The 13,222-nt window shown below is 38.2% G+C and overlaps 1 protein-coding gene across 3 annotated transcripts; it reads right to left on the bottom strand.

Annotated features, from left to right (window-relative positions):
- Positions 1-334: 334 nt before the first annotated feature.
- On the bottom strand, positions 335-13,177 carry RpL18A (ribosomal protein L18A). Of its 3 annotated transcripts, XM_076201366.1 has the most exons (5): positions 13,068-13,100; positions 9,174-9,206; positions 2,312-2,491; positions 1,955-2,131; positions 335-525 (listed from the first exon to the last, which is right to left on the bottom strand). In XM_076201366.1, exons 1-5 carry the CDS (start codon positions 13,083-13,085, stop codon positions 367-369), a joined length of 567 nt encoding a protein of 188 aa, XP_076057481.1. In that variant the 5' UTR covers positions 13,086-13,100; the 3' UTR covers positions 335-366. The 3 variants fall into 3 exon arrangements, with proteins under 3 accessions (XP_076057481.1, XP_076057482.1, XP_076057483.1); XM_076201367.1 differs by lacking the exon at positions 9,174-9,206 and having other exon boundaries at positions 13,068-13,177; XM_076201368.1 differs by lacking the exons at positions 9,174-9,206; positions 13,068-13,100 and adding an exon at positions 3,509-3,527.
- Between the last annotated feature and the right edge of the window lie 45 nt (positions 13,178-13,222).

Here is a 13,222-nt window from a genome sequence, read left to right as displayed (position 1 = left end):
AAGGGGGAAAAAGCCTTGGTATATGTATGTATGTATTGGTACATTTCCTACCCTTGTACTCCTTTGACAATCTCATCAGCCAATCCACTACAACCACTCTACACTGTCACAGCATGCAGAACCACCACCCAACCAAGGTCTTTCAATACTTTAGTTTCTTTCAGACGATACGGTCAGCTCTCCTTGCGTTTCAAGTTCATGGAGACTGCATGGATGCCAGCAAGCTTGGGATTTGAACAGAACACAATCTTCCTTGTATACTCATTGGCCCCTCCCTCTGCACTCCTTCAATCCACCAGTACACTTCATTTAGGTTAGGAAATAAAATAATAAATATTGATCAACATTTTTTTCTTAATTGTTCATTTACAAGAACTTAGTTGTAGGCCTCCTGGTAGTGAAGCGTGGGCTACCAACACCCCTCTTCACACGGCATGGGAGGGGGAACTTGATGGCGGCATTGTGGAACTGGGTCACCAGGGGACGTCGGCACTTGCTATTTTCAACAACCTCCACACGCATCACCTGGAAAATACAAGAGAACCTTTGAGCAATCCACACACTTGGATATTATCTATTGATGAAGATACAACTTGTGCATGAGCCAAGAGGTATGAAATGGTAATAAACAAGTTTCTCAATGTTGCATCTTGATTCACTCCAAAGCTGGAATACAGCATCGGAGGCGACAAGAGGCTTTTAATTTTTGCACACAAAACTTCTGGTCATAACCAATAATATAGCACAACCGAGGGTGGTGCAAATTGATCCAGGAAAAAATTAAACAGTTAAAAGAAATAACTGAATTAGAAGTAGGAATGGAAGAGCCCATTTGATGATGACTGATAATTGATGTCCCTTCTCAATGTGATATCCATACACTGTTTAGGTTGACAGCAAGAAGCCTCCACAATCAGGTCCAACACCTGAAGATGATATACGCCCACTACTGCATTTTCTGGTAACTCCTGACCCTTCTTCATCCACTCAAATTCTACATAGCATATCAGAACCTTTCAGGCAGTGCCTGTTCATTCATTTACATTCCCTATCCACTCATTATATTTGGGTGAGGGTGCATCAGGTGGGGGTTTGGTCATATGGACAATTTATGAAAAAGTGCCAGGGGGAATTGAAAAGGCAGAAGTGGATGGAGATAACACGAAAGGACAGGTTGGGGGTCATTATGGACTTCATTTACCCAGTGCCTTCATCCTTGTGGACATCAAGCCACTGTCATTTAGTCTAATATTTAATGTATTGGCTTAGTTAACATAAATGCAGTAAACTAGTTTTGTCGAGTAAAATGTGGGGACTAAAGGCATTGACATTGTTAACTTGGATCTAGTGCAGAACCAGTGCTATTTGCAAGGGCAGACTGTAGATAGTTGCTGTGAAATGTGTAAATTGGGCAAAGGGGAGAGTCGTTTCCTGTAACGAGGTGGTTATGTGCGAGACGGGAAGTCTTGTTCTTTGGTGCACTAGTGCAGTTTCTAAATGTTACATTGATGCAAAATATATATGAAGTTTAGCAGTGTGGATCAAAGAACTTGGCAATAGTCTGGCTAGGTTTGAGTAGATTGGATGCATATGAAAGCTTGTAGGCTAATAGTGTGGCCTAAAGGAACATCTGTATGTAAATTTTTTTTAAGTGGGCCAGGAGCAGGGGTTGAGGGTAAATGAACCGTTATTGTCAGGCACTGCTATGGAAGAAGCATGTTCTTGTGACATTGCCACAGACCAAAGCAATAATATTGGGGACAAGGCAGAGCTCCTCCAAGATGTTATAGGAGGGGGGGGGGGGGGGGGGGTAGGACCTTTAGTATACAGCATAAATATGAAATTAAAGTCCACACATAACTACTGATATCAGAATGAACGTGCATCCTGTGGTATATATAAAATTATTATGCATGTCCCACACCCTCGTACCTGTTTTCACTCAAAAACATACCTGAATAGAATGTGCCCTCGCTCTGTGGCGGGCACCCATGTCACGGTAGCATTGTGTAACAGCACCAGACACAGTAAGGTCACGGTACTCGCGATACATGTTATGGCTGCCTGAACGAGAATCATAACGCAGCCAGATGCCAAAGTTCTTGATAATACCTGGCTTGCGCTCTACAACCTGCAAACAATCGTAAGTAATTAAGAAGTCTGGAGGAGAAAGTCCCCATCAGCATGAAATTATACCACAGAGTGATCTATATTACATTCTGATTCACCTCAAAACTGGAATACAGCATTGGAGGCAGTTTTATTTTGCACAATTTTTTTTTTGTAAAAAACATAGCACAAAATTACTCACCTCCTCAAGGGAGACTATCTCACCACTAGCCTTTTTCATCTTCTTTAGTTTGGACAAGAAATACCAGAAGCGCGACTTGGCAGTCACCTTGTCTGGAGCAAAGATGCGCATCTGGTACAGCTGAGGTGTGGGCTCAGATTCCGAGGGAAGCTTCCGCCCGATCACCTTGTACTCTTTTAACTGTGAAAAATTAATTTGTATCAGTTATTGACATTCGTATAAAATCATATCGATACAAACTTCTGAAGCCATGTCTCTCACCAGTCAAGTGTATCAATTAAATTATGTAATACAAGAAGACCTTCAGAGATTTCTCTATTGGCCAATTATGCAACACGCTTCCATAGAAGAAAACATGCTTTCAAGTTTGGCCATTCACTAGTTCCAATTTCCACCGCCACTAGACATTTTGGTCACCAAATTGGACCTTAACTAATATCTTACATTACATGAAAAAATACAAATGAAAATCCAATTCAACCAATCAAGTCCAGCCGTCATGGGCTTTGAACTTTGGTCTGTGCACGAGACCAAAACTTGTTTCCATTTGTTTGGCCAAGTGCACACACTAGCACTTCTTTGCAAACAATCTTTCCTTGAAACTCGAAACTGTTGCATTCTGAGATTGTAAGAATTCTTCTCTTTACAGGACAGGATCACTACAGATTACTTTCAAAATGTGGCAAAATTATACAAATATTTAATTTAAAATCTATATACCAATGGCTCCCACCCCCTTTATGTGGGGGAAAAGCCCACAGGATATACGAATGAAATATTTGCATAATTTAACCATATTTTGAATATAGTCTGTAGTGATCTGGTCTTGTAATGAGAATTTTTACAATTGAAAATCCATGTGAACAAGTTGTATAGACACGGTAAAGGAAACATGGACTGGATGGAAAAAAAAAAAAAAAAAAAAAAAAAAGCTTCACATCCATTCCATGTTTCCTTTACCGTGTCTATACAATTTTTACAATCTTCATGATGGCTCAAACTACAGTACATTATATCACAGTACAGTAAAAAGTACAGCACTAGCACAAGCAATCAATTGAAACACAAAGATCACAATTTGTTCCTGTAGCACATATAATTGTAACAATACATTATTACTAATTACACAGCGTGTTGTTGGTACATTTTCTTCAAAATACAACACTGAAACATTAAGCAACTGTATTCCAGCCCTACCATGTTTGGCCCCAAAGAATATACTATTCTAATCTAGATTGGGCTCCCCAAGATCTGTGGGCAAAAAACAATGGATTTTATTGTGCTGTATTACTGTGATACTTCCTACTTCACCAGCTACAGTGATGCTAGCAGCTAGCTCCCCATAAATGTTCAAGAAACAGATTAAGTTTATATTTGAAAATTGACAGCATAAGACACACATTTGCCCTACATTATCAACCCCTGCTTTATCTACCCCACTTGACAGACTAGTGTCACACAAAAGGCCTTCTGACCGGCAGTGTAATCAAAGCATTTCACTTTCGAGAGTAACAATATTGTTTACAGCACAAAGTAGAATGAAATCTTAACACTCATATACATCATTAATTGGTTCGAAAAGTTGAAAATCTGTCTTAATTAAAAATCACAGCTGTAAACATGAATGCTGCCAATAGCCAGAAATTGAAATTACATTTCTTAAAAATTATTCCATGTATCAATATTTAATATCCAATGTACATCTGATATTAGTTTTAATGTGATTGTTACATTATTAATCTTTCTACATTTCCAAGATTTCTTACTGTAGATATGAACAAACCGTCTATTTTTACATTTCAAAACAAGGCATGATGGTAACAACAAGTGCTTTTTCCGATTTACTCTGACAATATGGTCACTTATACGAGAGCAAAGGTTTTCGATTTATTAAACAATGTAGCAATTCTTACCACCTAACCAATACCATTCTACAGAATTATTGTCATTATTACTACGCAATTCCATTAACAACAAATACACATTACATGTGAAATACTGACATCCCAAACAAAACTGTGCCAACACTTTGTTTTTGCTTTCAAACCTTGATGACAAAAATGGCCCAAATATTAGATATTTTTTGAGGGGGCCATCCATCATAATTCTAGCTAGCACCAGCAAACAAAAATTTTTAAACTTTTAAATTTGATGCATGTATGCTGCTCCTTTTCTTTCCATGACACTGGCATGTGTAGATGTGCTTTAGAAAGAAGGTTACACAAAGCTGAACACTGCTAAGGTGCAACCACTTCATCAACATTCCCATTTCTCCCTTGCTGTTGCAGATAAGGTTTGTTGAAAGAAAAGAAAGGAATATATATATATATATATATATACATATATATATACACATATATATATATATATACATATATATACACACATATATACATATATATACCCATATATATATACACACATATATATACATATATATACACACATATATATACTCATTGTATATATGGGCAGGAGATTTTCTCTCAAGCATGTATGGTTAAACTTAATGGCAAGATTATTATTGCAGAGTTTTTTATCTGCCTTTTCTCTTTCTCTGAGAATCTTTTTCCCTTCCACGGGAAGTTGTCTTATAATGTCACCATATGACATTATTTTGTCAGTTACTTTGGGCATGGCTTTACCAAAGTGAAAAAATTGGCCAGAACGCGTTTTCACACTGCTTAGTGCTTCATCAGTGGCTAGACTGTGAATATCTGATTGAATTATTGTGTTTATATATTGTTGGTGGTGGTCTGATATTACATTTTGAGGCTTCTGATTGGCTAGTGGGCTGGGCTGGGACTCCCAAGCTATTCTACTTCCTCATTGGTCGGCTGTTGTGTGACGTCATCAGTATTGTGCCTTCTTTCAGTGGGCTTAGATCTCCTTACGCTAGGGAGGGCTTCTAAATCCCTAGTTTGTATATTGAGATTGGGAGATGTTTCTTTAATAAAGAGAGCTTCGAGGATAGGTAGCCTTCTATGGTCTTGATTTGTTGCCAGCACTTCTGTGTTTTCTATTAGAGTTTCTTTATTCAAATTTATTTTGTGAGCAGAGTGATGGTGGTTTCTGGGAGCTCCTGAAGAGAGGTGGTATGATAACCGGCGTGAGAGCTTCATTGTTGTCATGCCAATATAGTTTGAAGGTTGGGATGCACAGTTCCCAAGTTTACACGTGTACCTATATATGACGTGAGTTCTCTGAAGGTCACTTTTACTTTCTCTTATATTATTCTTTAGTAGCAGTTGAGATGTCTTTTTATTTTGATAATATATAATCAGTTGTACTTTAGAGTTTTCTTCTTTAGGTTTAATATTTCTTTTAATAATTTGTTGCATAACCCTTTCATCTTCTTTGTAGGCTGTGGAGAAGAAGGACTTATAGTAAATTTTAATCAGGTTTTTGGCGTTAATGTCCTGTGGGATTTTGTCTGGGTGGCTTTTGTCCTGTGGGATTTTGTCTGGGTGGCTTTTGTCCTGGTACCATTTGTCTAAAGTTCTTTTTGTGATTCGCTCTATATCCTTATTGGCGAATCCATTATTCATAAGGGTCTGAGAAGCTCTTTCTAACTCATTATGTACTGTTTCCCAATTATTACAGTGACTAAGAGCTCTTCTAATATAAGCGCTGATGGTAGAATCTTTGTATCTTTGGGGACATTCGCTAGTCCCATTTAGGCAATGTCCTGAATTAGATGCTTTTATGTACACAGATGTGTCATATGTGCCTTCATCTCTCTGTTTTACTAATGTGTCTAAAAAGGGAAGGGACCCATTTGTGCTGTGCTCAATTGTAAAATTGATGCCAGATGTCTCTATTAATCGTTCTTTTAGATCGTCTATTTGTTGGCAATTTTCAGCTTTGACGAAAATATCGTCTATATATCTGCAGTAAATGTGAGGTTTTTGCAGATTTGCGAAAATTTCATTTTCGATGCTACCCATAAAAAAGTTAGCAAAAAGTACTCCAAGTGGCGATCCCATTGCAACACCATCGGTTTGGCAATATTTATTTCCTCTAGGGCACATAAAGGGGGCTTCTTTGGTGCAACATTCCAAAAGGTCTTTCATTACTTTCTCTGGGATATCACAGTTAGGAGTGGTATCATTGTGATAAACTCTGTCTATTATATATTGAATAGTGCGGTCAACTTGGATGTTAGTATAGAGGGACTCCGCATCTAACGAAGCGATAATACCTTTTGAGTTATTGTTTGCTAAAAGATCTAGAAAATCAGTGGCGGATTTGACATTGTAGTCAGCGGGAGTGTAAGGTGTGAGGATTTCAGCCAGTTTTTTGGCAATTTTGTAAGTAGGTAATGGTATCTGTGAGATAATTGGACGTAGCTTGTTGCCGGGTTTATGGGTTTTAACATTGCCATAGCAGTACCCTAGTTCGTAGTCGCCTGTAGGTTTAGGAAGCTTTATGCCTCCTTTAACCGAATAATATAAGAGAAAGTAAAAGTGACCTTCAGAGAACTCACGTCATATATAGGTACACGTGTAAACTTGGGAACTGTGCATCCCAACCTTCAAACTATATTGGCATGACAACAATGAAGCTCTCACGCCGGTTATCATACCACCTCTCTTCAGGAGCTCCCAGAAACCACCATCACTCTGCTCACAAAATAAATTTGAATAAAGAAACTCTAATAGAAAACACAGAAGTGCTGGCAACAAATCAAGACCATAGAAGGCTACCTATCCTCGAAGCTCTCTTTATTAAAGAAACATCTCCCAATCTCAATATACAAACTAGGGATTTAGAAGCCCTCCCTAGCGTAAGGAGATCTAAGCCCACTGAAAGAAGGCACAATACTGATGACGTCACACAACAGCCGACCAATGAGGAAGTAGAATAGCTTGGGAGTCCCAGCCCAGCCCACTAGCCAATCAGAAGCCTCAAAATGTAATATCAGACCACCACCAACAATATATAAACACAATAATTCAATCAGATATTCACAGTCTAGCCACTGATGAAGCACTAAGCAGTGTGAAAACGCGTTCTGGCCAATTTTTTTCACTTTGGTAAAGCCATGCCCAAAGTAACTGACAAAATAATGTCATATGGTGACATTATAAGACAACTTCCCGTGGAAGGGAAAAAGATTCTCAGAGAAAGAGAAAAGGCAGATAAAAAACTCTGCAATAATAATCTTGCCATTAAGTTTAACCATACATATATATATATATATACATACATATATATACACATATATATATATATACATATATATATATATATATACATACACACACACATCTTAGAAATGTATGCAATATAAAATATGCCTCACCACAATTATTCCTATATTCACACACTGAAAAGCATATAATTGATCATTAAACCTTAATATATGGGCATTACCTGTATAATATTGGCACATTAAATTTTCAAGAATGACAAGTACAACTATGAACGGAAAGAACGAGAAATGAATAAACAATATTAATGAAGTTAAAAGCAGAGGTAAATGTGAACTGTACAAGAAAGAAGTGAATACTAAACCTATTCTCCACAATTGAATTTCACATAATTGGCAAAACATCCTACGGACAAATATTTAGGTGTTTGCACTCCCAAGTGCCCACCTGAAATCCACTCCCAAAGTACATCCGACACCTCTGGTTCCTACTCTCTAGGTGTGCCAAAGCACAATTCAATGAAGAAATCAAATGCTAGTAATTTCAAACAAACATCAGTTACCAACCACCCATGTACTGCACTGTCATTACTGTTCTTTTGTGTTGTGGAATAAATATAGCTATGTTGATATAGGGATGATTACTAAATAGGTGGAATAATGTAAGAAGCTTGTTTGTTCATTAGCCCAACCCCTTGCTCGTTTGCCACTGAAAATGATGCCCACTCAAATGCCCAGAATTCAATCTGTTCACTGGATTCACCAGCATTTTCTATTTGGACCAGAAAACCCACAAGATGATTCCCTCCTGCTTTGCATCGCATTTCTTGTGTACTTTTCACCCAAACATATCATTATCAACTAGTGAATCAGATAACTAAGTCAGTGGTCTGGAGGAGATGAAATGGAACTAGGTCTTTCATCATTGATAATAAAACGTTCCGCTAAGTTTCACAGCAAGTTTGGCTCAATAATAATTAAAAGTAGGCTACACTATGCAACTGTCACATGTACTATGAATAATGTATCTATCTTTGTGAATATTCTGGAATAATTTTGGAACCTGTACTTTTGCAAAAATAAACAAAAGGGGGAGATGACAAATAATCACAATTTCAAGTTGACACTCCCAAGGCACTACAATGCAGACAAATGTTACCCATGTGATTGATTGATACGATTTAATGTCAAACTCCTCCCTTTGGGAGGCTAGAATGGTGCCCCTTCCACGGGACTTTGTAACCTGGAATTTAATGATCCATGCCCTTGGTTCAACTTTGCCGGTGGCAGGATTCGAACTGATCTCCTCAACCTTCACCACAAGTAACGATGCCCTAACCCTTATAAATGGGTCCACTATGTCAAAACACACACCCACCCAAAAACCAATCTGTTCCTCCTTCCTTGGATTCACGGTGAAATGAAGAACATTTTCAGATGCAATCCTATTCCTGGAGCGAATATAACTGTGCTAGAATAAAAATCATGCCAAAAGCAATTAGCAAAATAAATCTTGCTAAATGTATATAGTTCCAAAATAAAAAACCAGTCTAAAAACCTACACGTGTAACAGCATGCACAGATATGAAACTGACAAAGGAACCACAACGTTCCTCTGTAATTTGTGCCAGGCCTCACCTTGCGTGGACTAACTCTACTAAAGTCAACACTGTGCACAAGGTTAATTAGATACTTAATAAGCAAGCCTACCTTATGCAGATAGGTTAAGCAGACTCGGTTTGACTACATGGAAGAGAAGAGAGACATGGAGATTTTTCTTATAAAGTTAAATGGGTTATTAAATGCAGGCATCCCTACAACGTTACATGTAGTCATGCCAAATGAGAACCATGAAGACTTTGGGAGGATTCTTTTGGAATATAAAACCACATCTGGGTGCCAAACTAACATGTTTTTGCTATATCCCTTGTAATAAAACATGTTCTTAGGTATTCAAACTCTTTTAACAGCAATTTGCCACCACAAAAGTCAACATTGTGACTATAGCATTCACTGGTGTCCACTGATTCTAAAGAGCTTGAAATCCATCTTATTTACCCTCACAATATTCTACAATGTACTTCAGCCTGAAGACATTTTCATCTTAACCGCCCCGCCCTTGAGTAACCAACCATCAACTTACTTCAAGGACCAGTGCCACATCACACCTAATGCATGTTAGTCGAACCACACACAGATCCTGTTACATATGAAGTGGACAAAGCTCTAAACAGATTCCTGTGCTCATCTTGCACCGTTTAAACTGTGCAGGTGCAAGCTAATGTGAATGCATGCACACACTGCACACATCTCCCTTGCTGAAGTAACATACTGGGTATGGATACGGTCACCTGGTTTAACACAGTGGCTTATTACGTGGACGAGGATACAACTGAAGCACAGTCCAAGTCTACATATGAACACGTCACAGACAAGAATACAGACCATGATGACATCACTTTTGTGGGAGGGGTTAAGTGGCAAAACCAGATTAATGAAAGTGCCCCTCTCTACCCTTTAAATGGGGGGAGAGGGTAGAATAAAAGCATACACCAATCAAACACCCACTTATCACATCTGAACTACTCACACATGGACATCTACAACACTAGGGTGAAGATCAATGCAGGGGGAGAGCACTTCCATAACTGGGGCCAGGGATAGTTTACCCCTCACTACTGTATTTTACAGAGACCCCTCCTACTGCTTCACCCAGTGAAAAAAATTAGAGCAGGCAAGTCACTCCAGGCCAGCATTTCTCAATCAGGGTTCCCCAGAACACTAAGGTTCTGCGAGAACAAGCGAGATAAGCTAATGCACTTTTGACAATTTCCATACGCAGTATAATTAAACATGCACGACATTCTTGGTTATTATAATAATGTAATATAGACATCCTAGATTATAACCAATCATGATGAAAATAAAATGAGAAAGATATGGTATGCTTTTTTTTCCCCCATTGGGGTTCCTCGAGATATGCAAGTTATTTTAAAGGTTACGCAAGGGTACAAAGGTTGAGAAATGCTGCTTTAGGCAGTCATGCTCCTTCCTTCATTCCTATTTATAGCACTCTTTCTTGCTTGACATTCCTCTTACACCTAAAGTAACTTTCCCTCTGCGCATACCTTCCATTTTTTTTTACCGCACACCACTTGCTATCAGTGTTCCAGTATATCCTCAATCCGATCTATCAAACATATCCAACAATCAACCCTCATGAGAACTACCACACTTCTAAACTTACTATTTACTCCCCACTTTTGTATGTTCATAGCAAAGGTTTTAGTATTTTAGATCACGTAAATCACTGGTTCTATACCAGTACCAAATATTTCACTTTTCTTTTACCTATGGAAGGGTTACATTAGGTCATTGAACATTGTCATTTTTTTTTTGAAGAATTGCATACTTATGCAATATAGTATTAGATTTTTTTTTGTAAATTATAAAACTTTATCTTAGCAGAAAAAAAAAAATAAATAAATAAATAAATAAATAAATAAAAGCAAATCTACTACAGAACAAAGCTACGAGCACAGCATCAAGACCCTATCTTTCCAGTCCAGCCAGTGTCACATGGCTTTCACGATGTACATCAGGGGTTCTCCAACTCCAGGTGACATTAACCCCTTCAATACAATGACACCTACGTGGGCGTCATGAGGAGCAAGTGGGTAAGCAAGCATGCCAATGTCAGCTTCTTGATTATATATATTGTAGTTGTACCTCCGTGACCCCCATACTCTGTAAACTGGTTCATCATATTTTCTATGGTTATCAAAATTCATAGGTGAAAGAACGAGCAATACAGAGTTAACTATTTTATATGCTAGTATTATGACGCAACATCGCACGTCTGGCAGCTAATGCTTCCCGCAAGATTTTGGCCCATAGTGAAGGGGTTAACAAGTGCTGTTGCAAAGATACTAGAGCTTTGCACCAACTACACCACAAAGTTCGTTTGAGTACTTAATCAGGTCGTCAGCATGCGACGACCCAGACATTGAGAATTATAGGTACCCCATCACTAAATACAGCTTAGGTTAGGTAAGGTAGGTTCAAATAGATTAATTTATCATGAATCTATCAAAACAAACATGGCTCATCATTCACCTGCCATGACTTTGTTCGTTAGTAAACCTGTTTATAGCAATTTTTTCTTATCAATTTCCAAGAAAAATCCCTATTATGTTGATGTATTGTAACTTACACAATTATTAAATTTTTATTGCTATATCATGTAGGTATGCACTTCCAAAAACTTAAGTCATGTAAAATATTCATGCAACTCAATTCCAGAGGCAATTTTGATCCATTACAATCTCATTAAATTTTTAATTTTAACCTATACAAAATCTAACTTAAGTACATACATATACAAAGGCTTTTTCCCCCTTACAAGGGAGGTAGCCAAAAAGGAAAGGGCATGGAATCATTCCCACCCATTCCATCCCTAAATACACTCCACCCTCCCTCTTATCTTAGCACCTCCTGATACTAATATACGAGGGAGGGTGGAGCCACAACACACACAGCAGTGGCTACCAAGTCCAAGACAGTTTGCAGACGACCTAAAGCTTTATGCCAATGATAAGACAAGCTACTCAAGACACGCAATGTGTACTTACATAACAAAAGGACTCTTCCCCATTGTGGACGAGGGACCATCCCTGTCACCCATCCTTTGCCCGATTCAAAACAACGCATCATGACGGCACCTCCATAGCATGACTCCCCCAAGACCCTAACTGGTGAAGCTGATTCACCCCCACAAATTCATAACATGGTGACCCCCCCCTCTGCCCCCATGGAGTAATTCAAAATTAAATGTACGATTAACCCCTGGGCAGTTTGCTTCCATGGCCAGGCCCGTAATTTTTGGAAAACTCCTGTACCATTTTCCCATTACAGTACCTTTCCACAATGTGATATTGTTTTCAATGGGGATTACCTCTACCACAAGCATTCACAAATCATCCACTCACCTATTATTGCTATCACGATCAAAATATTCCTGTTCGAGATGTGAATGATGAAAATCTCGTGTAAAACTGGTGACACCTACACCTTTTCTCACGAAGTAGTGATGTTATGATAAAAACCAACAAATGTAAGTACGTTCTTATATATCAACTTCACGCATTCCTCTGCCGTTGTACCTTACCGATAACTAGCTGTATGACTTCCTTTCTTTTGATTTCGTCAGGTTAAGTGTGTTACATCGTCTATTCCAATCACTCATGTCGGTTTGTTTACAAATTACAACTCAAAACAACCCAACTTCAATCGTTATATATTAAATGCATCTGCGCTCATCAAATAAATTTCTTCAACATTTTCCAAACTTCTACACCAGAATATGAATTCTACATCATGATATTGGGAAATACATACAGTAAAATGAATAAAGTATCGGCTAATTCACACGACAACTCCACACGAACTTTTCATTGACATATACAATTACATCTCTGTATACTTCGAAACTTGCATATATATCACATATATCTATTCTAACCTTTCTGGTCCACACTTTTGTTCACGAAAAATAACTGCTGTTCGCCGTATTAATTAATAGTGCAGCAAATAATGACCACCTACCACTCCAGACGCCTTCATGTTTGAGGTGTACCACAGTAGAGGAAAGAAGAGAAGGAACTTGTGCGCATGTGCAACTAGCTCACAGCCAACGTCTCAGATCAAGTCTTTTAAAAGAAAAATAATATTTTGATTTTGATGTATATTACATGTAATAT

This window comes from Oratosquilla oratoria, chromosome 18, assembly GCF_046742065.1.
Source record: "Oratosquilla oratoria isolate Oo_2021 chromosome 18, ASM4674206v1, whole genome shotgun sequence".
NCBI classification, from domain to species: Eukaryota; Metazoa; Arthropoda; class Malacostraca; order Stomatopoda; family Squillidae; genus Oratosquilla; species Oratosquilla oratoria.
This window is presented reverse-complemented; position numbering and strand designations above follow the sequence as displayed.

Excerpts from the sequence above, each read along its gene's own strand:
- RpL18A (XM_076201366.1), bottom strand. Across the intron at positions 2,492-9,173 it reads GCTTAACCTATCTGCATAAG|TTAAAAGAGTACAAGGTGAT; the intron begins GTAGGCTTGCTT and ends AATTTTTCACAG. Across the intron at positions 526-1,954 it reads CGAGGGCACATTCTATTCAG|GTGATGCGTGTGGAGGTTGT; the intron begins GTATGTTTTTGA and ends TGTATTTTCCAG.